The sequence below is a fragment of the Scyliorhinus torazame genome, chromosome 5 (genome assembly GCF_047496885.1).
Source record: "Scyliorhinus torazame isolate Kashiwa2021f chromosome 5, sScyTor2.1, whole genome shotgun sequence".
Classification (NCBI taxonomy): Eukaryota; Metazoa; Chordata; class Chondrichthyes; order Carcharhiniformes; family Scyliorhinidae; genus Scyliorhinus; species Scyliorhinus torazame.
Genome location: NC_092711.1, coordinates 88386317 through 88411599, shown reverse-complemented (window position 1 = coordinate 88411599; position 25283 = coordinate 88386317). Strand labels below are relative to the sequence as shown.

At 46.1% G+C, this 25283-nt stretch overlaps 1 gene segment (V, D, J or C); it reads left to right on the top strand.

Annotated features, from left to right (window-relative positions):
* The first annotated feature begins 337 nt into the window (after window positions 1-337).
* LOC140418829 (Ig heavy chain C region, membrane-bound form-like) lies at window positions 338-25003 on the top strand. The segment is given in 7 exon segments: window positions 338-428; window positions 16143-16442; window positions 16639-16944; window positions 17798-18106; window positions 20476-20805; window positions 24710-24837; window positions 24979-25003. Coding segments are annotated over 7 exon segments (1425 nt in total).
* The last annotated feature ends 280 nt before the right edge of the window (window positions 25004-25283 follow it).

The window sequence follows — 25283 nt, the reverse complement described above, 5'->3', positions numbered from 1 at the left end:
TCAATACAAAAAGCCCCTCAGCACTAATTAACTGAGGCTGGCTCAGTGCTCGCTTTTACAATCCAACTTTATTTACAGTGAAGTATTATTCATATCCAGCATTGACAAAATGACAATAATTAATATGGAAATCTGTGACAATTATTCACTCGTTAGTTGGTGATTTCAAGAACATGATCATGTGTTACTCTGAAATATAAAACATTAGGGTCATTTCTGAACAGCAAGCGATCTCCACAAGTACAATTCTAGTTTAATGAAAATTTACCGTGCCTTTACCTTGTCTCTGGTTTGTGAATATTCAAAATAATGGTGGATTTCTGTCTATTTTGTGCAGGTCCGGTTATTGTACGGAGCTGCTCAGGGAATGTGACACTGTGACGCTATGGACTACTGGGGACAAGGCACCATGGTGACGGTGACTGCAGGTAAGAATCATTCAATTATTTATGAACTGTTTTACTTGAGTCTATGTTTTATTTATTTTTTCTATTTTAACTACGCATTCGTTCACTGAATTGCGGGTTTGCTGGATTCTGTATTGAGATTTTGTTGGAATGCTTTATGTGATTCAGCTGAAAAAGGAATTATTCTGTCTCTTGACAAAAGGTTCTGCTGAGGGATTCAGTCCCTGGTTGTTATGATTTGATGTTTATTTGCTGAGGATACTGTGGCTGGGTTACTTTAAATACCTAACGCCTGTTAAACAGTTTGGTATTTCTGCAATGTTTAATCTCGGTGACATCTGGTGGCTGCAGATTTTACCACCTCCTGCACAAGTGTTAGAAATCTACCCAATATTCACAAAATATGCTGAAGTATCTGTATCAATTTATTGAACACTTCCCGCGTATTGACAATGCTGATGATATTCTTCCATATTTCTGTTTGTTTTAATTGTTCATTCACTTGCTGAAAGGCGAATTTGGTGGGTTCTAGATATAAATTTTCTTGAAATGCTGTTTGATTCTATTGAAAGTGTTTGAAGAATTGAGCTGGTTCTCCATGAGACGAGTTTCAGCCTCTCGGTGATGTAATTTGATGTATTTCTGCTGAGGAGATTGTGTCTGGGTGATTTTGAATTAGTAAAATTTGTGAAACGATTCTGGCGTTTCTATATTCTTTAAACTCGGTGATATTGAGCGTTTCCATGTTTTGTAATTGAATGAAATAAGATACGTATTTGAAACTGTTTGGCACACGATTGTGGGTGGAAAACAGTTAGGATTTTAGAGTGTTTTTTAAAAGTGATGATTGCAGATTAAACTAAGCCACAGTTTAAAATGCTCTTTCCGAACATAATTTGTTACTGAAATCACAGTCTGGCTTTTCTTCAATGTTCCACCTTGGTAGGGTTGATGGATGCAGCTTTTATCTCTCCTGTCAACTGTTTAAATGCGTTTGAAATATGGTCCAACATGAATAAAATGTGGTAAAGTTTCAAAAATATTTTGCACATACCCCACATCCTCACAATGATGTTACTGTTGTTCTGTATTTCTATTTAGTTTGATAATTCATACATTTGGTGTCGAACTGGTTTGCTGGATTCGATATTCAGCTGTTTTTGAAATGTTACATTTGATTCTGTTGAATGTAGAATTGAGCTGCTTCTCAATGAAACGGGTTCAGTCCTTACAATGAGTTTTGGTGTTTTTGCTGCTGAGGAGATGGTGTGTCTGGGTGACTTTGAATAAGTACAATTTGTGAAGCGGTTTTCTGTTTCTACGTTGTCTCTGCATTGTTCAAACTGGGTGACATTGAGCAGTTACACGTTTTCTGGTTAAATGTAAAAAGGTTTGCGCGTTTGAATCTCCTTGAAACACAATTGTGGGGAGTAAACGCGTCAGGTTTCGAAAATAAAGAAAGGAATTAAAGATTTGATAGACATTTTTAAATTTTACCTACTGATTACTGATTAAACTAAACCATGGCGTCATTAAGAACGCAATTCGTTACTGCAGTCTGAAACTATTTAATTAAACCGTTTTCAAATTCGTGAGTAAAATTAATATGACAAACAATTATAATGCGGTATTATCACCATATTATCCAAATATATTTTCATATTAATATCATTAATCATCAATCTCCTTTCACAATTCTGCTGTGCTTTGTACACCATTAGCATGACCGGAAAAGTTTCTCGGCTGGGAATATTTTGTGATTATTTCTGAAACTGTTTTAATAATAACATATTGATTTTACAGCACTGTTCAGTTACAAAAGATATATTTGAATTATTTTTAATTTCTCTGATTTCGTTTGCAGTTACTTAAATATGAGTTTTATATTGCAGTTTGGCAATTTATTTACCCGGTTATTGTATTAATTATGTGCAGCAGCAAGAATATTATCTCTTCAATATTTGTAGTTGTCTCTAACCTAATCATAGAGTTTTCTCAGAGGCAGAAGTCGCTGACAGTGCAGGAATTATTCTTATGATTTTATTTAAATTGTAGGAATATTCATACTGCACAGTGCTGGAGATTGACAAGTAAAAGCTTGAAATTCAAAGAGATTAATTTAATTACAAAAGGAGAATATTAGCTTTGCAATAATAATAACATCGTGTCTCGCAGAGCTGTGCTGTACACAATATAACATTATAGAAATAAAACAAATTATACAATAGAAGAATAGATTATATCTGAGCCTCAAGCTCGTAAATTGAACAAGAACATTTCTCGATCATTTTCTCACCATGTTTCAGGGCTGTGGAGAATCTGACTGAACTGTTTTCATTAAGTTGTGCACTGATTAATTTGGATCTCCTTTTCTTCAGCAATATTTTCAATAATAAAGTTACTCGAATTGCCTGAATGATTAAATCTCAGAAACACTTTATTGATCACAAACTACCAAGGACTTTATTGTTTTATATATATATATATAGTTTCGAGTTACAACAGTTTATCAATTCGGGAATACCACTTTAACAAACAGATGAGATATTACACATGTCTGAATTATTCCATCCGATAATTTGAAGTTTAATATTTAATTAAATCCAAATTATTTATCAAATTTCAGGCAGGAGCAGGTTTTGAATTACAGAGAACCATGTTTTATTATTTATATTATAGAGTACAAATCAGCTGACAGGTCAACTAATTGACAATTGGCAATAACTTGCAATGCGACATTAGTACTAACTAATTCAACATAAATTAACTGCTACAATTGAGTAGCATACTGGTGTGTGATATCAAAGCTATTGGAGAATGGTTAATTGTACTGAAAATAATTTAGAAAACAATACATTTATTTGCTCCGGTTGAATAGGTGGCCCGCCTCCATTGTTTTGTTGATTGTATTTAATTAAGACATTGGATCAAATCAGGTCATCAGTTTCCAATGTGAATGTTTCCTGGTTTGTTTATTTCTTATCAAACACTGGATCTCTGTCACAGACATTAAACTCCCCTCAATCTGTTATATTTAATGGGTTCATTCTCAGTGAAAATATATTTTGCCCAGAAATGTCTGAAAGGCGAAGGGAGTTTGAAATTAATATGAGTTTAATTTCAAAGAGGTTATTAAATTTATTTTGTCGTAAGTTGACTATTTATCAATTAGAATCAAGCAGTTTGAATGATTCGTTCCCCTGTGTTTCAGAGTGAAATTTGACACACTAGGTACGCTCTCATCCGCACACTCTTTCTCCCTCACACACTCCCTCTCTCCCAGAAACCCGGACTATTCCTCAAACACACAGACACTCTCTCTCACAGAGACTCTCACATACACGATAGCTCTTCAAAAACACACAGTCTCTCACACACACACTCGGTCACACACACGCACTGCCTCACACATTCATTCTCTTACATACTCTCTGTCTCCAACTTTCTCTCTCTCCAACTCTCCCTCACACACCAACAGACTGTCACTCACTCTCTCACATACACAGGCACATTATCCCTCTCTCTCTTCACAGACAATCTCCCTCTCTCACACTCTCTCACAAACACACTCTCTCTTTCACGTTTTACCAATCTCACTCACATACACAATCATTCACAGACACACTCTCACACACATGCACTCTCGCACACATTATCTCTTGCACACACATGCCCTGTCACACACATCTCTCTCACACAAAAACCCTCTCTCACACATACACACTCTCACGCATACGCTCTCTCTCACACACTCTCTCTGACATGCATGGTCTCTCGTACGCACGCTCTCTCACACACATGCTCTCACACACACGCTCTCTCACACACACGCTCTCTCACACACACGCTCTCTCACACACACGCTCTCTCACACACGCTCTCTCACACACACGCTCTCTCACACACACGGCCTCTCGCACACACGGCCTCTCACACACACGGCCTCTCGCACACACATGCTCTCTTGTACACCTGCTCTCTCACACATATATCCTCTCTTGCATACATGCTCTCTCATTCACATGCGCTCTGATACTCACACTCTCTCGCACACACTCTCTCACTCACTTGCTCACTCACACTCATTCTCTCTTGCAGACACGCTCCCTGACACACAATCCCTCTCACTCACATGCTCTCTCATACACTTGCTCCCTCACATACATGCTCTCTCAAACACTCACTCTCTCACACACACACCCTCTCTCACTCACAAGCTCTCTCACAGACACGCTCTCTCATTCTCTCTTGCACTTACGCTCTCTGACACACATGCTCTCTCACACATGCTCTCTCACACTCATGCACTCACGCACACATGCTCTCTCACACACATGTTCTTTTGCACACATGCTGTCCCATGCACACATTCTCTCACGCACATGCTCTCTCGCACACATACTCTCACACATGTTCTGTTACACCCTCTCTCACACACATTCTCACACACATGCTCTCACACACGTGATCTCTCGCACACATGCTCTCTCACATACATGCTGTCTCACTCACATGCTTTGGTGCATACATGCTCTCTCACACATGCTCTCTTGTGAAAGCACTCTTTCACACACATGCTCTCACACACACAATTTTGCGCATACAGTCTCTCTCCTGTGCACACTATTTTGCTCCTCACACACACACACATCCACTCGCTCGCATAAATACACACAATCGCGCTCTCACACACAGATATTCTCTCACGCAGATATTCCCTCACACACAGATACACTCTCACACCCACACTCACACGTGTACTCTCTCTCTCCCACTCTCTTGATTCATCTCTTGCAGAAACACACACGCATTCACACACATGCATGCAGACACATGCATGGACACACTCACAGGCTCTCAGACACATACCCCCACACTCCCTCACACACACACACACTCAGATACGCACACACTTTCACATACACAGGTGAGAGCAACTGAACTAACATCAATAATAAAAATAATAATCTTTATTACTGTCACAAGTAGGCTTACATTAACACTGTAATGCAGTTACTGTGAAAGGCCCCTAGTCGCCACACTCTGGCGCCTGTTCGGGTACACAGAGGGAGAATTCAGAATGTCCAAACCACTAACAGGTCGTTTTTCAGGACTTGTGGGAGGAAAGCAGAGCCCCCAGAGAAAATCCACCCAGACACGGGGAGAACGTGCAGACTCCACACAGGCAATGACCCAAGTGGGAATCGAACCCGGTTCCCTGGTGCTGTGAAGCAACAGGGTTAACCACTGTGCAGCCGTGCCGCCAAATCAAGGCAGCATTGAAACGTGTGACCTCAAGCAACCCAACCAAAGAATGAATGGATGGGAATCAGGGGAAGAATCTCCGCTGGTTGGAGTCACAACCAGCACCAAGGTGGATGGATTCCATTGCTGGAGGCCAATCAGCTCAGTTCCAGGACATCACTGCGAGACTTCTTCAGGGCAGTGTCCAAGGTCCAGCCATCTTCAGCTTGTTCATCAATGACCTTCTTTCCATCATCAGGTCTGAACAGGGGTTGATGGCAGATGATTGCATCATGCTCAGCACAATTTGCAGCTGTACAGTCACTAAATAAACCTTTAAATAAAGCATCATGGAGGCTCTATCCGGTTCTGGCTGACAAGTGGTAAGTAACAGTCTAGTCACCCAATTGAAGGCAATGCCCACCTCCAGTAAGAACGGATCTAACCACCGCCCCTTGACATTCACTGGCATTACCATCATTGAATCCCCACTAACAACCTCCTGGGGATTAACATGGACCAGAAAGTGATCTGGACGAGTCATATAAATGTTGAGGCCAGAAGAACAGATCAAAGGTGAGGAATCCTGCGGTGAAAAACTCATCTGCTGACTCCCCAAAGCCTGTCCGCCATTTAAAGATCCACTGCAGAAGCTCATCATGTCTCCCTAGACAGCACCTTCCAAACCCATGACAGCGGCCACCTGGACAAGGACAGCAGAGACATGGGAACACCACCAACTGGAAGTTCAATCCCAAGCCATTCAGCATCATGACTATAAAATATATCACCGTTCCTGCACTGCCGCTGGTTCAAAATCATGTAACTGACTCGGGGAAACAGCACATGGACGGCAATGGTTAAAGACGGAAGCTCGCCACATTCTCAAAGGCAATGAGGGATGGGAGATAAATGCTGGCCGAGCCAGGGACGCCTACATCACAAGAATGAATAAACACAACACACTCTCTCTGACACAATATGACAAGAATTTTACGGGCAGAAAAATCCCATTTACAAAATGAAAATCCGTTAAGTCGCAGGAATGTTCATTGTCCCAGTTCTAAATTGTTTTGTGGAAAATGAAATTACATCGGCATTAAAGCAGCTGCCCAGTGATCTACACTGCTGTCTGACTGTACACAGCCGGTGTTACTGAAAGTATTGAAGCAGCTGCCCAGTGATCTACACTGCTGTCTGACTGTACACAACCGGTGTAACTGAAAGTATTAAAGCAGCTGCCCAGTGATCTACACTGCTGTCTGACTGTACACATCCGGTGTTACTGAAAGTATTAAAGCAGCTGCCCAGTGATCTACACTGCTGTCTGACTTTACACAGCCGGTGTTACTGAAAGTATTAAAGCAGCTGCCCAGTGATCTACACTGCTGTCTGACTTTACACAGCCGGTGTTACTGAAAGTATTAAAGCAGCTGCCCAGGGATCTACACTGCTATCTGACTGTACACAGCCGGTGTTACTGAAAGTATTAAAGCAGCTGTCCAGTGATCTACACTGCTGTCTGACTTTACACAGCCGGTGTTACTGAAAGTATTAAAGCAGCTGCCCAGGGATCTACACTGCTATCTGACTGTACACAGCCGGTGTTACTGAAAGTATTAAAGCAGCTGCCCAGGGATCTACACTGCTATCTGACTGTACACAGCCGGTGTTACTGAAAGTATTAAAGCAGCTGTCCAGTGATCTACACTGCTGTCTGACTGTACACAGCCGGTGTTACTGAATGTATTAAAGCAGCTGTCCAGTGATCTACACTGCTGTCTGACTGTACACAGCCGGTGTTACTGAAAGTATTAAAGCAGCTGCCCAGTGATCTACACTGCTGTCTGACTTTACACAGCCGGTGTTACTGAAAGTATTAAAGCAGCTGCCCAGTGAGCTACATTGCTGTCTGACTGTACACAGCCGGTGTTACTGAAAGTATTAAAGCAGCTGTCCAGCGATCTACACTGCTGTCTGACTGTACACAGCCGGTGTTACTGAAAGTATTAAAGCAGCTGCCCAGTGATCTACACTGCTTTCTGACTGTACACAGCCGGTGTTACTGAAAGTATTAACGCAGCTGCCCAGTGATCTACACTGCTGTCTGACTGTACACAGCCGGTGTTACTGAAAGTATTGAAGCAGCTGCACAGTGATCTGCACTGCTGTCTGACTGTACACAGCCGATGTTACTGAAAGTATTAAAGCAGCTGCCCAGTGATGTACACTGCTGTCTCACTTTACACAGCCCATGTTACTGTAAGTATTAAAGCAGCTGCCCAGTGATCTACACTGCTGTCTGACTGTACACAGCCGGTGTTACTGAAAGTATTAAAGCAGCTGTCCAGTGATCTACACTGCTGTCTGACTGTACACAGCCGGTGTTACTGAAAGTATTAAAGCAGCTGTCCAGTGATCTACACTGCTGTCTGACTGTACACAGCCGGTGTTACTGAAAGTATTAAAGCAGCTGTCCAGTGATCTACACTGCTGTCTGACTGTACGCAGCCGGTGTTACTGAAAGTATTAAAGCAGCTGTCCAGTGATCTACACTGCTGTCTGACTGTACGCAGCCGGTGTTACTGAAAGTATTAAAGCAGCTGTCCAGTGATCTACACTGCTGTCTGACTGTACGCAGCCGGTGTTACTGAAAGTATTAAAGCAGCTGTCCAGTGATCTACACTGCTGTCTGACTGTACACAGCCGGTGTTACTGAAAGTATTAAAGCAGCTGTCCAGTGATCTACACTGCTGTCTGACTGTACGCAGCCGGTGTTACTGAAAGTATTAAAGCAGCTGTCCAGTGATCTACACTGCTGTCTGACTGTACGCAGCCGGTGTTACTGAAAGTATTAAAGCAGCTGTCCAGTGATCTACACTGCTGTCTGACTGTACGCAGCCGGTGTTACTGAAAGTATTAAAGCAGCTGTCCAGTGATCTACACTGCTGTCTGACTGTACACAGCCGGTGTTACTGAAAGTATTAAAGCAGCTGTCCAGTGATCTACACTGCTGTCTGACTGTACACAGCCGGTGTTACTGAAAGTATTAAAGCAGCTGCTCAGTGATCTACACTGCTGTCTGACTGTACACAGCCGGTGTTACTGAAAGTATTAAAGCAGCTGTCCAGTGATCTACACTGCTGTCTGACTGTACACAGCTGGTGTAACTGAAAGTATTAAAGCAGCTGTCCAGTGATCTACACTGCTGTCTGACTTTACACAGCCGGTGTTACTGAAAGTATTAAAGCAGCTGCCCAGTGATCTACACTGCTGTCTGACTGTACACAGCCGGTGTTACTGAAAGCTGATCAATGTGGAGAATCAGGACAGGATCGATGGAGAGGAAGAGGAGGAGGTGGGGGTGGTGGACCCGATTGGAGGATCCCGCAGCTCGGCTGTGGACAACAGGCAACAGAAAGCTGAGCCTGAGCGGAAATTCGTCCCAAGAAACATCGTCCCAATGGGCTGGGAGCACCTGGGAATGATCACTCACCCACACTCACTCACGTACCCTCACTCACCATTCTCACCATCACTCATTGACCCTCACTCAACCATCCTCAATGATACACCTTTCCTTAACCACCCTCACACGCAGACTCACACTCCCACCTTCATTCACCTACCGTCATTCACCCCCCTGACACACTCTCACTGACCCGCCCTCACTCTCACACCCTCACACACACACTCACACATCCTCATTCAGCAACACTCACTGTCATTGACTCACCCATAGACGCCCAACCTAACTCTCACCCTCACTCACACACTCTCACACACTCATCCTCAAACACCCACCCATCCTTCCCCCCCCCTCATTCAGGCTCTCACCCTCACTCAGCCACCCACCCATACTCACTCCCCCACCTCACACACTCTCACTCACCCACCCTCACTCTCACACCCTCACACACACACTCACACATCCTCATTCAGCAACACTCACTGTCATTGACTCACCCTTAGACGCCCAAACTAACTCTCACCCTCACTCACACACTCTCACTCACTCCTCCTCAAACACCCACCCATACTCACTCCCCCACCTCACACACTCTCACTCACCCACCCTCACTCTCACACCCTCACACACACACTCACACATCCTCATTCAGCAACACTCACTGTCATTGACTCACCCTTAGACGCCCAAACTAACTCTCACCCTCACTCAGCCACCCACCCACACTCATTCGCCCACCCTCACTACCCTCACCCACCCATCCACACCCACCCTCACTCCCCCTCATTCAGGCTCTCACCCTCACTCAGTCATTCACACACCCCCACTCACCCGCCCTCACAAGCCCTCATTCTGTAAACCACCCTCACACACCCTCACTCCCCCACCCTCACTCACCCACCCTCCCTGACACACTCTCATTCACACACCCTCACACACCCTCCCCACCCTCACTCACCCACCCTCCCTGACACACTCTCACTCACCCACCCTCACACACCTCACTCCCCCACCCTCATTCTGTAAACCACCCTCACACACCCTCACTCCCACCCTTACTCACCACTCACTCACTCACCCACCACCACTCACCCACCCACCCTCACTCACCCACCCTCACTCACACGCCTCACACACTCTCACTCACACGCCTCGCACACTCTCACTCACCCACCTCAGCTCACCAACCTCCCTGACACATTCTCACTCACCCACCGTCACTCTCACCCTCACACACACTCACTCACCCACCCTCACACACTCTCATTCAGTAAACTACCGTCACTCACTCATCCTCAAACACCTACGTATCCTCACTCACCCTCATTCAGGCGCTCACACTCGCTCACTCTCCCACCCACACTCACGTTCACTCACTCACCTACCCTCACTCAGCCACCCTCCCTGACACACCCTCACTCACCCACCCTCACTTACCCACCCTCCCTGACACACTCTCACTCACCCACCCTCCCTGACACACTCTCACTCACCCACCCTCACTCAATCGTCCCTCAACCATCCTCACTCATTCACCCTCACTCACCCACGCTCACTGACTCCCCCCTCATTCATTCACCCACTCCATTCACTCACCAGCAGTCGACCCCCTGACTCACTCACCCTCATTCACTCACCCTCACTCACCCACCCTCACTCACTCACCCTCACTCACTGACCCTCGCTCACTCACCTTCACTGACTCTCACTACACAACCTCACTCACCCAGCGTCACTCATTCTCTGCGTCTCACTCACTCTCCCTCACACACCCTTCATTCGTCCTCGGTGACATACCTACCCTCAGTCAGTCACCCCTGATCCGCCACTTATCAACATTCATACATCCTCAATCACCCAACTCACTCACCCTCACTCAGTTACTCACTAACCCACACTCACTCTCCTACCCTCACTCAGTTACTCACTAACCCACACTCACTCTCCTACCCTCACTCAGTTACTCACTCACCCACACTCACTCTCCTACCCTCACTCAGTTACTCACCCACACTCGCTCTCCTACTCTCACTCAGTTACTCACTCACCTGCACTCACTCTCCCACCCTCACTCAGTTACTCACTCACCCACACTCACTCGCCTACCCTCACTCAGTTACTCACCCACACTCGCTCTCCTACCCTCACTCAGTTACTCACTAACCCACACTCGCTCTCCTACCCTCACTCAGTTACTCACTCGCCCACACTCACTCTCCTACCCTCACTCAGTTACTCACTCATCCACACTCACTCTCCTACCCTCACTCGGTTACTCACTCACCCACACTCACTCTCCTACCCTCACTCGGTTACTCACTCACCCACACTCACTCTCCTACCCTCACTCAGTTACTCACCCACACTCGCTCTCCTACTCTCACTCAGTTACTCACTCACCTGCACTCACTCTCCTACCCTCACTCAGTTACTCACTCATCCACACTCACTCTCCTACCCTCACTCGGTTACTCACTCACCCACACTCGCTCTCCTACTCTCACTCAGTTACTCACTCACCTGCACTCACTCTCCTACCCTCACTCAGTTACTCACTCACCCACACTCACTCTCCTACCCTCACTCAGTTACTCACTCACCCACACTCAGTCTCCTACCCTCACTCAGTTACTCACTCACCCACACTGACTCTCCTACCCTCACTCAGTTACTCACTCATCCTCTCTCACTCATGCCCAGGAAATGGGCAAGGGAGCGGCTGCAACGAGAGAGGAATGGAGAACTGGAGCGAAACTGATGACGAGTGGCGCCCGAATGTGGCTGCATGACACGGGACTGCCGGGAGCCGGGGAAAGTGCAGAGAGCCGGGGAAAGACTCCGGAGCCGAGAGAAAGCGCCGAGGCGGTGGAAAAGAACAAAAAGGCGGCGAAAAGGCAGAGTTGGGAGGAAAGCATCGAGATGCAGGGGAAAGGACAGAAATGTAGGGGAATAGACCGAGATGCAGCGGAACACACAGAGTCGTAGAAAAGGACAAAGAGTTGGCAAGAAGTGGAGAGAGCAAGGGAAAGGTGCAGAGAGCAGGATGGGGGTGGGGGTGCGAGGGGCGGGGGGGGGGGTGGCGAGTGCGGGGAGCCGGGGGAACTGCAGAGAGCCAAGGGGGGAGGGGGGTGCAGGGTACCGGGGGAACTGCAGAGAGCCGGGGGCGGGGGATGAGGGGGGGGGGGGCGGGTAGTGCAGGGAGCCGCGGGGGGGGGGGGGGGGAGGTGCAGGGAGCCGGGGGAAGGTGCAGAGAGCCGGGGGCTGTGCAGAGAGCCGGGGGAAGACGCAGAGAGCCGGGGAAAGAGGCAGGGAGCCGGGGAAAGAGGCAGGGAGCCGGGGAAAGACGCAGAGAGCCGGGGAAAGATGCAGGGAGCCGGGGAAAGATGCAGGGAGTAGGGTGAAGGAGCACAGAGCCGGGGGAAGTGCAGAGAGCCGGAAGAAAGTCCATGGAGTGGGCGATAAGCGATAAGAATCGGGGTAAAGCGCACAGTGCTGGCGAAAACCTCAAAAAGCCCGCACAAAGATCCAGGAACCGGGAAAAGCACAAAGAACTGGGAAAAGTGCAGCACACCTGGGCAAAGCACTAAAGAGCAGGAAGAAAATGCAGAGTCGAGAGAAAGTGCAGAGATGCGGAGGAAAGCGCAGAGAGCCGTGGAAAAGAGCAGAGAGCTAAACGAAAGTGAAGGGACCAGGAGAAAGGTGCAGAGATCCAGCGGGAACCGCAGAGAGATGGGGGACGCACAGGGAGCGCGGGGCGGGGTGCGGGGGGATTGCAGACAGCCCGGTCTCAGTGACAGGCGGAATGTGGAGTTAACACCACAATCAGCACAGCCAGGAGCTTATTGATTGGGGGAGGAGGCTCGACCGGCTGAATGGCCGACTCCCTCATGATCCTAAAATGAGAGACTATTGCAATTACTCAAATGTAAAACCTTATTGTAATTATATAAATGTGCATTCCGAAGGTATTTTTGAAGCAAAGACACTACTCTCTGGTTTGGGGAATGGGGGTAGTGAAATGGAGAGAGGGGGCGGGGGGGGGGGGGGGTGGGATCAGTAAATTTGAACAAAGGGAATTTCCCAAATTGCAAAGATACAAATGAAGAGACAACATTTTTAACACAAATTGATTGTGACGTACACAGCTCAGTGAGCTGGATTGTGGCGTACACAGCTCAGTTAGCTGGATTGTGACGTACACAGCTCAGTTAGCTGGATTGTGACGTACACAGCTCAGTTAGCTGGATTGTGACATACACAGCTCAGTTAGCTGGATTGTGACGTACACAGCTCAGTTAGCTGGATTGTGACGTACACAGCTCAGTTAGCTGGATTGTGACGTACGCAGCTCAGTGAGCTGGATTGTGTCGTACACAGCTCCGTTAGCTGGATTGTGACGTGTGCAGCTCAGAGAGCTGGATTGTGATGTACACAGCTCAGTTAGCTGGAGTGTGATGTACACAGCTCAGCTAGCTGGATTGTGACGTACACAGTTAGCTGGAGTGTGACGTACACAGCTCAGCTAGCTGGATTGTGACGTACGCAGCTCAGTTAGCTGGACTGTGGCGTACACAGCTCAGTTAGCTGGAGTGTGACGTACACAGCTCAGCTAGCTGGATTGTGACATACACAGTTCAGTTAGCTGGATTGTGATGTACACAGCTCAGCTAGCTGGATTGTGACGTACACAGCTCAGTTAGCTGGAGTGTGACGTACACAGCTCAGCTAGCTGGATTGTGACGTACACAGCTCAGTTAGCTGGAGTGTGACGTACACAGCTCAGCTAGCTGGATTGTGACGTACGCAGCTCAGTTAGCTGGACTGTGGCGTACACAGCTCAGTTAGCTGGAGTGTGACGTACACAGCTCAGCTAGCTGGATTGTGACGTACGCAGCTCAGTTAGCTGGACTGTGGCGTACACAGCTCAGTTAGCTGGAGAGTGGCGTACACAGCTCAGCTAGCTGGATTGTGACGTACACAGCTCAGTTAGCTGGATTGTGACATGGACAGCTCAGTTAGCTGGATTGTGACGTATACAGCTCAGTTAGTTGGATTGTGACGTACACAGCTCAGTTAGCTGGATTGTGATGTACACAGCTCAGTTAGCTGGATTGTGACGTCCACAGCTCAGTTAGCTGGATTGTGACGTACACAGCTCAGTGAGCTGGATTGTGACGTACACAGCTCAGATAGCTGGATTGTGAAGTACACAGCTCTGTTAGCTGCATTGTGACGTACACAGCTCAGTTAGCTGAATTGTGACATACACAGCTCAGTTAGCTGGATTGTGACATACACAGCTCAGTTAGCTGGATTGTGACGTATACAACTTTGTTAGCTGGAGTGTGACGTACACAGCTCAGCTAGCTGGATTGTGACGTACGCAGCTCAGTTAGCTGGACTGTGGCGTACACAGCTCAGTTAGCTGGAGTGTGACGTACACAGCTCAGCTAGCTGGATTGTGACATACACAGCTCAGTTAGCTGGATTGTGATGTACACAGCTCAGCTAGCTGGATTGAGACGTACACAGCTCAGTTAGCTGGAGTGTGACGTACACAGCTCAGCTAGCTGGATTGTGACGTACACAGCTCAGTTAGCTGGTGTGTGACGTACACAGCTCAGCTAGCTGGATTGTGACGTACGCAGCTCAGTTAGCTGGACTGTGGCGTACACAGCTCAGTTAGCTGGAGTGTGACGTACACAGCTCAGCTAGCTGGATTGTGACGTACGCAGCTCAGTTAGCTGGACTGTGGCGTACACAGCTCAGTTAGCTGGAGTGTGACGTACACAGCTCAGCTAGCTGGATTGTGACGTACACAGCTCAGATAGCTGGATTGTGAAGTACACAGCTCTGTTAGCTGCATTGTGACGTACGCAGCTCCGTTAGCTGGATTGTGACGTACACAGCTCAGTTAGCTGGATTGTGACGTATACAGCTCAGTTAGTTGGATTGTGACGTACACAGCTCAGTTAGCTGGATTGTGATGTACACAGCTCAGTTAGCTGGATTGTGACGTCCACAGCTCAGTTAGCTGGATTGTGACGTACACAGCTCAGTGAGCTGGATTGTGATGTACACAGCTCAGTTAGCTGGATTGTGACGTACACAGCTCAGATAGCTGGATTGTGAAGTACACAGCTCTGTTAGCTGCATTGTGACGTACGCAGCTCAGTGAGCTGGATTGTGACGTATACAGCTCAGTTAGCTGAATTGTGACATACACAGCTCAGTTAGCTGGATTGTGACATACACAGCTCAGTTAGCTGGATTGTGACGTATACAGCTTTGTTAGCTGGATTGTGACATACACAGCTCAGTTAGCTGGATTGTGACGTACACATCTCAGTTAGCTGGATTGTGACGTCCACAGCTCAGTTAGCTGGATTGTGACGTACTTAGCTCAGTCAGCTGGATTGTGACGTACACAGCTCAGTTAGCTGGATTGTGACGTACTCAGCTCAGTTAGCTGGATTGTGACGTACAAAGCTCAGTTAGCTGGATTGTGACGTACACAACTCAGTTAGCTGGACGGCTGGTTTGTGATGAAGAGCGATCCCAACAGCGCGGATTCAATTGTTGTACCGGCTGAGGATATTCATAAAGACCCCCATTCTCAACCTTGCCCCTCGCCTGAGGTGTGGTAACCCTCAGGTTAAATCACCACGAGTCAGCTCTCAGAAGGAAAGGGCAGTCTCCGGGACTATGGTGACATTTCTATTTTATTTTACATGGTAGCTGAAATAATGGGGGAAACCCTCTGCTCCTCTCCTTCAATCCAATGACAGTTACACCATTCAGGCGGCATCAAATGTTATTTTTTTTGTATGTGTTCGAAACGGAGAAAGGGATGCAAAGAGATGGCGATTCTCAAATCATAGAACTAATAGACGCTGAAATATGGATGTAACAGTTAATGAGAACATGTTAGGATAAATGCATCGTCACATTTTGATGTGCTTGGTAACTTATAGATCACAAATAACAGAGTCTAACTTGTTGAATGGGCCATTCTTTCCCAGCAACACCGTCTCCGCCCACTCTCTACAGCCTGGTCTCCTCCTGTCAGCAAAACAACAACGACGGCTCCGTGACCTACGGCTGTTTAGCGATGGATTACTCCCCAGAAATCACCAGCCTTACCTGGAAGAAAAATGGGCAGCTGATCACCACTGGAGTTAAGAAATACCCGTCAGTGAGAAACAAGAAGGGAACCTACACCCTGAGCAGCCAGCTAACCATCACCGAGTCAGAGGGGGGATGCAGCGAAATCAGCTGTGAGGTTCGACACAGCGGCTCAGACAAGAGCATTGGAATGAAATGTAAGTGTTGTGGAATCTGTGAGAAACAGATGTTTTGATTACTTTATTTACATCTTTGGTCATAACACATTTATGGTTCTCTGCATAGTTCTGATTCCTGCGAGAAATAGTGACCACAGAGAAACTGTTCAAATATAATTAGTCATTTTATTCGTTACATCTTCTTCAAGAAATGTCTCACTTGTGTTTCTTGAAGGCGGAGTCAACACTCCAAATGTTCTCCTCACCGTGAGTTCCAATGAAGAAATCTCAAGCAAGAAATTTGCAACCATGGTCTGTTCAATCAACGATTTCCATCCAAAGTCAATGACGGTGATGTGGCTGAAGAATGGACAAGCCATGGGTTCAGGATTTGACACCTCGCCCCCCTGTGAAGTGAACGGGAACTTCTCGGCGAGCAGTCGGCTGACAGTCTCCGCTGGGGAATGGTTCAGCAAAGCGGTCTATACCTGCCAGGTCACTCACCAAGGAGTCACACAAAGTCAAAACATCACCGCCTCTGGTAAGAGACTCAAACAGGGGAAACAATAAATCATCCTGCACTCTGATGTTAATCCAAATCAGGAATTTACTGAAGTTAGTGCAAAGCACAGAACAACTTCTAATTTACTGCCATGTAGTTTGTGTTTCATTCTGATGTAAGAGCTGCATGAGGGTTGCTTATCATTCACGATTTTATGAATATGGAAATAACTGTATCCCTATAATTTGAAGTAATTTAGTGAGTGAGGTGAATGAATGACATGAAAATCGCTTATTGTCACAAGTAGGCTTCAAATGAGGTTACTGTGAAAAGCCCCTAGTCGCCACATTCCGGCGCCTGTTCAGGGAGGCTGGTATGGGAATTGGTCCCGCACTGGTGGCCTGCCTTGGTCTGCTTTAAAAGCCAGCGATTTAGCCCCGTGCTAAACCAGCCCCTGGTGGACTTGATACCAGCTTTATCCTGAGACAGCTGATTATATTTGAGTCAGTGGGTGTCTCAAACACTTAACTGATAACAGCTCTGGGGGAAAGTGTTGGAAAGTTCATCCAACCTATTTATGGATCAACCGCTAGTACTTCGTTCCTGAGATCAGGAATGGAATATTTGTATTGGGAATGCTGAAATGCTGATTCGTTAGAATGATATCGGGGCTGACTGTATTTCACAATGAGAATAGTTTTCACAAAGCAAACTGGTTTTCCATTGCATATAGAAGATTAAAGGCGGTCTTTAGAGGTTGATGTTTCGAAGTTGATTATTTAGAGGTTGATGTTTCGAGGTTGATTTATTCCCATTTAGAGTTCAGGCTGAATACTGCTGTCCTGATTCTGAAGATAAAACTTGGGTTGATTTCCACTTTTTTCATTCGCAGATCCTTCCGGTTGCACTGTTGCCTCAGTAACAATACTGCCACCACCAATAGAACAGGTCTTACTGGAGGCGACTGTAACCTTAACCTGCGTCATTTCGAATGCTCCTTATGGAGTCAACGTGTCCTGGAGTGAAGCAAAGAAGCCGCTGAAATCAGAGATTGCCGACCAGCCTGGGGCAGATACTGAGAGTGTGGTCAGCAAATTAAACATCTCGACACAAGCCTGGCTGAGTGGGGCTGTGTTTGACTGTGTGGCGAGCCACCAGGACCTGCCAACTCCTTTAAGAATTTCAATCCACAAAAAAATAGGTGAGCGGTGAGACTGAAGCAATAAGTGAGGCATTGTGTCTATTTCTAGTGTCAGTGCAGCGGTCAGTGTTTAGCATTCAGTGTATTTATGGTCCATTCGGATTGGTAATTCCACTAACTAAATACTCTGGGCGTTTAGTGTTTAAGGGGGAAATTGATAAGCAGATGAATGGGCAATGAATTAAATGTAGTGATATTGGGTTTAGATGGAGCGAGACTATAGACCACAAGACCTAAGAGCAGATGTAGGCCATTGGGCCCATCAACACCGGTCCAGCCTTCAGTGAGATCATGACTGATCTGCTGTGATAATCTTCAACTCCTCTTTCCCGCCTTATCCACAAATCTCTTGATGCCTTTACTGATTGAAAATATGTCTCTCTCAACCTTGAACATACTGAACAACCCAGAATCTACGCCCCTGGGTTAAATAATTCCACAGCTTCACTACTCAGATAGGTGGAGGGGCAGGTAGTATGGAGGAGGTGGGGAGGCTGCAGAAAGATTTAGACAGTTTAGGTGAGTGGTCCAAGAAATGGCTGATGAAATTCAACGTGGGCAAGTGCGAGGTCTTGCACTTTGGGAAAAAGAATCGAGGCATGGACTATTTTCTAAACGGTGACAAAATTCATAATGCTGAAGTGCAAAGGGACTTGGGAGTCCTAGTCCAGGATTCTCTAAAGGTAAACTTGCAGGTTGAGTCCTTAATTAAGAAAGCAAATGCAATGTTGTCATTCATCGCAAGAGGCTTGGAATATAAAAGCAGGGATGTACTTCTGAAGCTTTATAAAGCATTAGTTAGGCCCCATTTAGAATACTGTGAGCAATTTTGGGCCCCACACCTCAGGAAGGACATACTGGCACTGGAGCGGGTCCAGCGGAGATTCACACGGATGATCCCAGGAATGGTAGGCCTAACATACGATGAACGTCTGAGGATCCTGGGATTATATTCATTGGAGTTTAGGAGGTTGAGGGGAGATGTAATAGAAACTTACAAGATAATGAATGGCTTAGATAGGGTGGACGTAGGGAAGTTGTTTCCATTAACAGGGGAGACTTGGACCCGGGGGCACAGCCTTAGAATAAAAGGGAGTCACTTTAGAACAGAGATGAGGAGAAATGTCTTCAGCCAGAGAGTGGTGGGTCTGTGGAATTCATTGCCACAGAGGGCGGTGGAGGCCGGGACGTTGAGTGTCTTCAAGACAGAAGTTGATAAATTCTTGATTTCTCGAGGAATTAAGGGCTACGGAGAGAGAGCGGGTAAATGGAGTTGAAATCAGCCATGATTGAATGGTGGAGTGGACTCGATGGGCCGAATGGCCTTACTTCCGATCCTATGTCTTATGGTCTTATGGTCTTACTCTCTGAGAGAGGAAATTCCACCTCATCTCGGTCTGAAATGGGCGAACCCTTACATTGTGATCCTGCGCTCTGGTCCTAGACACTCCCACAGGGGAAAACAACCACTCAGCGTCTATCCTACCAAGGTCCCTGAGAATCTTTCATGTCTCGATTAAGCCGCCTTCATTCTTCTAAACTCCAATAAGTACAACCCAGCAAAGTTACCCTCAGCTGCTAAGAAAATCCCTCCACACTCAGGATCAACCTCGTGATCCTTCTCTGGACTGCCTTCAAAACCAATCTGTCTTCCTTAGATAAGGGCACCGAGACTATTCAAAGTATACCAGGTGTCGACTAACTAGTGCCTTGTATAGTTTTAACCAGACTTCCCCATGTTTATATTCTATTTCCTTTGAAATAAATGTCAACATTCCCTGTAGAACTTGCTTTGTGTGGTTTCTGCACGAGGACCCCCAATTCCCCCGTTACTTCAGCTTTCTCCAGTCTTTCTCCATCTAAATTTGTCAGGCATGATTTACCCTTCAAGAGGCCGCGCTGACTCTGTTGATTATATTGAGTATTTCTAAATGCTCAGCGATTGGATCCGTTATAATGGACTCGAACCGTCTCCCACTGACAGATGTTAAGGTCACTGGCCTATAGTTACCTGTTTTTGTCTCCCTCCCTTTTGAATAAGGGTGTTACATTGGCAGTTTTACAATCCTCTGGGAGTAAGGTGGGAGGAGCCTGGAGTGGAGCTTATACACCAGCACAGAACAGTCGGGCCGAATGGCCTGTTTCCCTGCTGTACACTTTCTGAAACTTTCGAATTCAACTTCCGTAAATTCTCAGGGTAAAGGATTGTGTCCACCTCAGCTCCGAGCTATGAAACCGGACAGATCCCAAAGTGGGAAATGGAAACCTTTAAAATCCAACACAAAACACATTTCTCTCACATCTAACCCGCGGTTCCATTGTCTCCGGAATTCCCCATTTTATTTACATTTATTGTACATTTTCTGCAGATCCCAATCCGCGGGAACCGTCCGTCTCTGTCCTCCTGCCCTCGGCTGAAGACGTCTCCGCTCAGAGATTCGTCTCCCTCAGCTGCTTAGTGAGAGGTTTCTCCCCCCGAGAGATCTTCGTCAAGTGGACCGTCAATGACAAGCCGGTGAATCCCGGGAACTACAAGAACACCGAGGTGATGGCGGAGAACGGCAATAGCTCCTTCTTCATGTACAGCCTGTTATCCATTGCAGCGGAGGAGTGGGCCAGCGGCGCTTCTTACTCCTGTGTGGTGGGACATGAAGCCATCCCCTTGAAGATCATCAACAGAACGGTTGATAAATCCAGCGGTAAACCCAGTTTTGTGAACATTTCCCTCGCTCTGATGGACACCGTTAATTCATGTCAATGAGAATCTGTCAATTGCACCTCTAACTAAATTAAAAATAATAAAGGTTTTTTTCCTCCAATTGTGATTTAAATGTACAGCCGCTTAATTAATGGAGCTTCGACTTTGCTGATATTAGATCTGTTCAAGGAGACCAAGATTTCTACAGGTCCCAGCCCCAGGTCAGATACAACCAGAGCTCCCAGCTCAGATACACCCTGGGTTGGAGACAGAGTAAAATTCATTCATTGCAGGATTCACAAAATATATTCATTGACTTTCTTCCCGCTGAGGAGAAATCGGACACTTTCCCATTTCAGACAGACAAACACATCACATTTAGATCTCGGTGTTCCTGCTTCTCCCATTGCCCATCCCTTTAAAATTGATGTCAGCTTAAAATTGCTACATCACACCCACTGGGAACTGAATTGATAATCAAACAGAAACAAGGACCAACAATCACCCATCACGGAGAGGGGAAAGGGAAATGTTTAATCCATTATATCTCCACCTCTCCTACAAAATCAGGAGGAGGGGCGTTAGTTAATCCACTGTCCCCCCACGACCCCAACAGTGACAGGAGGAGGGGCATTAGTTAATGTACTCTACTGCCACTTCCTCAAAAGAGAGAGGAAGGGGCATAAATTAATCCACTGCAACCACACTTCCCAAAACAGAGAGGGGGAGGGGTTATAGTTAATCCACTGCATCCCCACTTCTCCAACAGAGAGTGGGGAATGGACGTTCGCTAATGCCCTGCACCCCAACTCCCTAACAAAGAGGAAGGGACTTAGTGAACCCACTATACCCCTCACTTCCACACCAAAGCATGGGGGGCAGTAGTTAATCCGGTGTATCACCACGCCCCAACAAATAGTGGGAGAGGAGCATTAATTAACCCTGTACCCCCACTTTCCCACCAAAGAGCTGGGGCATTAGTTAATTCACTGTACAGCCGCTTCCAACAAAGAGAGGGGGAGGGCCTAAATAAATGCACTGTCCGCCCACTTCCCCAACAGAGAGAGAGGGATGGGCATTATAAACCCATTTTACCTCCACTTTCCCGACCAAAAGAGGAGGAAGGTGATGAGTGAACTCTCTGTATCTCCACCTCTTTAGCAGGGGGAACCCAAAGAGAATTTGTTCAGCTGGCCAGAGAGGGAGAGACTATTAAATCACTATCCACCTACTCCCCAAGCAGGGAATTTGGGAGTGGATGTGTCTCTACACTAAGGACTCAGTTACTGACATTACAAGATGGCTTGTAGCTTACTGGCTGAAGATTTTAAAAGCCCATCATGCTAAAGATGTTCTTAAACTATCTATTCATGCAACATAATTTTCTTCAGCACCCTTGTTCCTCTTATCCATATGCGACAACTGATTTCCCAAAATCCAAATCCAGACTGGTGATTAAATTCTGCCTGGGTTTTCGCTGTTCTCTCCTGAGACACTTCCTTGTATTTTTGCATTAGGTCAATGATGTCAGCTTGCAACTCACAGAAAACACATTTATAAGCAGAAAGTTCAACATATTCGACATCGGTACCAATAATACCCACAACCGGCAAAGCTACAGGCAGCTGATACAAATACACAGACAGATAAAGACACAAACACTGAACATACAGGCACATGTACACACACCCACAACCATATACATGAGCACACAGACACAAACACACACATATATGTACACATAGAAACACATGCATACATATACACATAAATGAACAAAAATTTACAAACAGGCACATAAACACAAACAAGCACACGTTTATGTACACAGAGACACTCGTGGACACACACGCACAAATCCACACACACAGGCCGGCATGCACAAACATGCACATACATCCACATGTCCACACAGATACACAAATATGCAAACACAAACATATAAAACCATACACGCAGACTGACACAAGAATATGAAACACAACTGTGAGCAATAACATATACATAATAGTAAAAATAATGTTTATTGTCACAAGTAGGCTTACATTAACACTGCAAGAAGTTACTGTGAAAAACCCCTAGTCGCCACACTCTTGGCGCCTTTTCGGGTACACAGAGGGAGAATTCAGAATGTCCAAATTACCTCACAAGCACATCTTTCGGGACTTGTGGGAAGAAACCGGAGCACCGGACGAAACCCACACGGACACAGGGAGAACGAGCAGACTCCGCACAGACAGGAACCCAAGCCAGAAATCGAACCTGGGACTCTGGCGCTGTGAAGCAACAGTGCTAACCACTGTACTACCGTGCCGCCCACAATCGCACAATTTCACAATGACAGAAATATTTCCATTAAAACAGAGACAATAATCCACATTAACACACTAATGGGCACACGTAGTCACATATTAACAGATTCGTACATACGCTCATACAAACACACATGAATACACACGGAGGCGTCAATACACAGCAATAGATAGTTATAAACAAACATCAAAGCACAAATAGCACTGCTGCCTCACAGCGCCATAAACCCGGGTTCAATTCCATCCTCAGGTGATTGTCCGTGCTGAGTTTCCACACTCTCCTGTGTCCGTGTTTCCTCCGCGTGCTCCAGTTTCCTCCCACAGTCCAAAGATGTGCAGGTTAGGTGGATTAGCCACTCTATATCACCCCTTCGCTCCCAAAACGTTAGGTGGTGTTACGAGGTTCTGGGGATAGGGCAGGGCGTGCACCGTGCACCTCGGTAGGGTGTTCTTTCGAAGGGTCGGTGCAGACTCAATAGGCCGAATGGCCTCGTTCTCCACTGTAGGGATTATATGATGATGATTCTATGATGAAATACACGCATTGACACACACACACACACACACACAAACGCATTTATCCAGGCACAAACATTAAGACACTGGCATGCATGTTGAACGCAAAAAGACACATTAACACATATATTACTAGACAGGAAAGTATAAACACATATTAACACAGGCAATAATATATAAACATAGATTTCAACACATATACATACAATATATCACTCATATATACACATTGACAGAAGACAAACAAAGTTCCGGTTTGGGCCACTGTCTGTGCGGAGTCTGCACATCCTCCCCGTGTGTGCGTGGGTTTCCTCCGGGTGCTCCGGTTTCCTCCCACAGTCCAAAGATGTGCAGGTTAGGTGGATTGGCCATGATAAATTGCCCTTAGTGTCCAAAATTGCCCTGAGTGTTGGGTGGGGTTACTGGGTTATGGGGATAGGGTAGAGGTGTTGACCTTGGGTAGGGTGCTCTTTCCATGAGCCAGTGCAGACTCGATGGGCCGAATGGCCTCCTTCTGCACTGTAAATTCTATGAAAAAAAAAAAATTCACACACAGGCGCTGACACACAAATACACAGACCAATACTCATTGACACGATGAACACACAGTGAACCTACACAGACATCTGGACACACAACAGAGGAGTAAATCAAAACACGGAATTTCGCATCGACACAGACACAAAAGCTAAGGAACAAACAGAAACGTCAGGCAATGGCGGCACGGTGGCATAGTGGTTAGCGCTGCTGCCTCACGCCACCATGGACCTGGGGTTGATCCCGCTCCTGGGTCCCTGTCCCAGTGGAGTTTTCACATTCTCCCCATGACCCGTGGGTCTCACCCCGACAACCCAAAGATGTGCAGGGTAGGTGGATTGGCCATGCTAAATTGCCCCTTAATTAGAAAAAAAAAGTTAAAGACATCAATTTCTGAGTGTCATGAACTCAACAGGAGATATGCAATGGAAATATATTAAAGAATGAATTAGCAGCGGGAGAAAATGAAACGAGAATATTAAAAATAAATCGTGGATTAATAAACAATCTAATTATATTTATTTGGCTCTATCCTCATAGATACCACAGAGCACACCTGGACTGAAGACGATGAGGATGATAACGGGAACATCTGGACAACCGCTTCCACATTCATCACCCTGTTCTTCCTGAGCATTTCCTACAGCGCTGCAGTCACTCTGGTGAAGGTGAGAAGATTCAATCCACTCACACTTCAAACTGACAGAAGCCGTTTAAAAAAATCTATAAATGTTTGATTGATTAAAAACTCTAACATCAATGTCCCAGATCATAAACATCTGCTTCATCATTTTCTCTCTCTTTTACAGATCAAGTGATCGGTTGACGTTCGGACGCTGTAGATTTTCCTCAGCTGTTTATTACGATCTCTGTGTGACACAAATACAATATCTCCTCTTGGTGACTCTAACAGTAAAATCTTCTCAGTTTATTATTCTGCATCTGTAACTGAGACAATCTTGGACAGTATTTCTGTTTCCCAGTTTGAAATGTACGAGATAATTTTGGCTGTAATGTAATTGTAGCTAATAATTTCCCTCAATATCTAAGTAAAGTAATTTATCTCGTTCCTTACTCATAACTTTGGCCTTCCCTTTATATTGAGCTCCTGTTC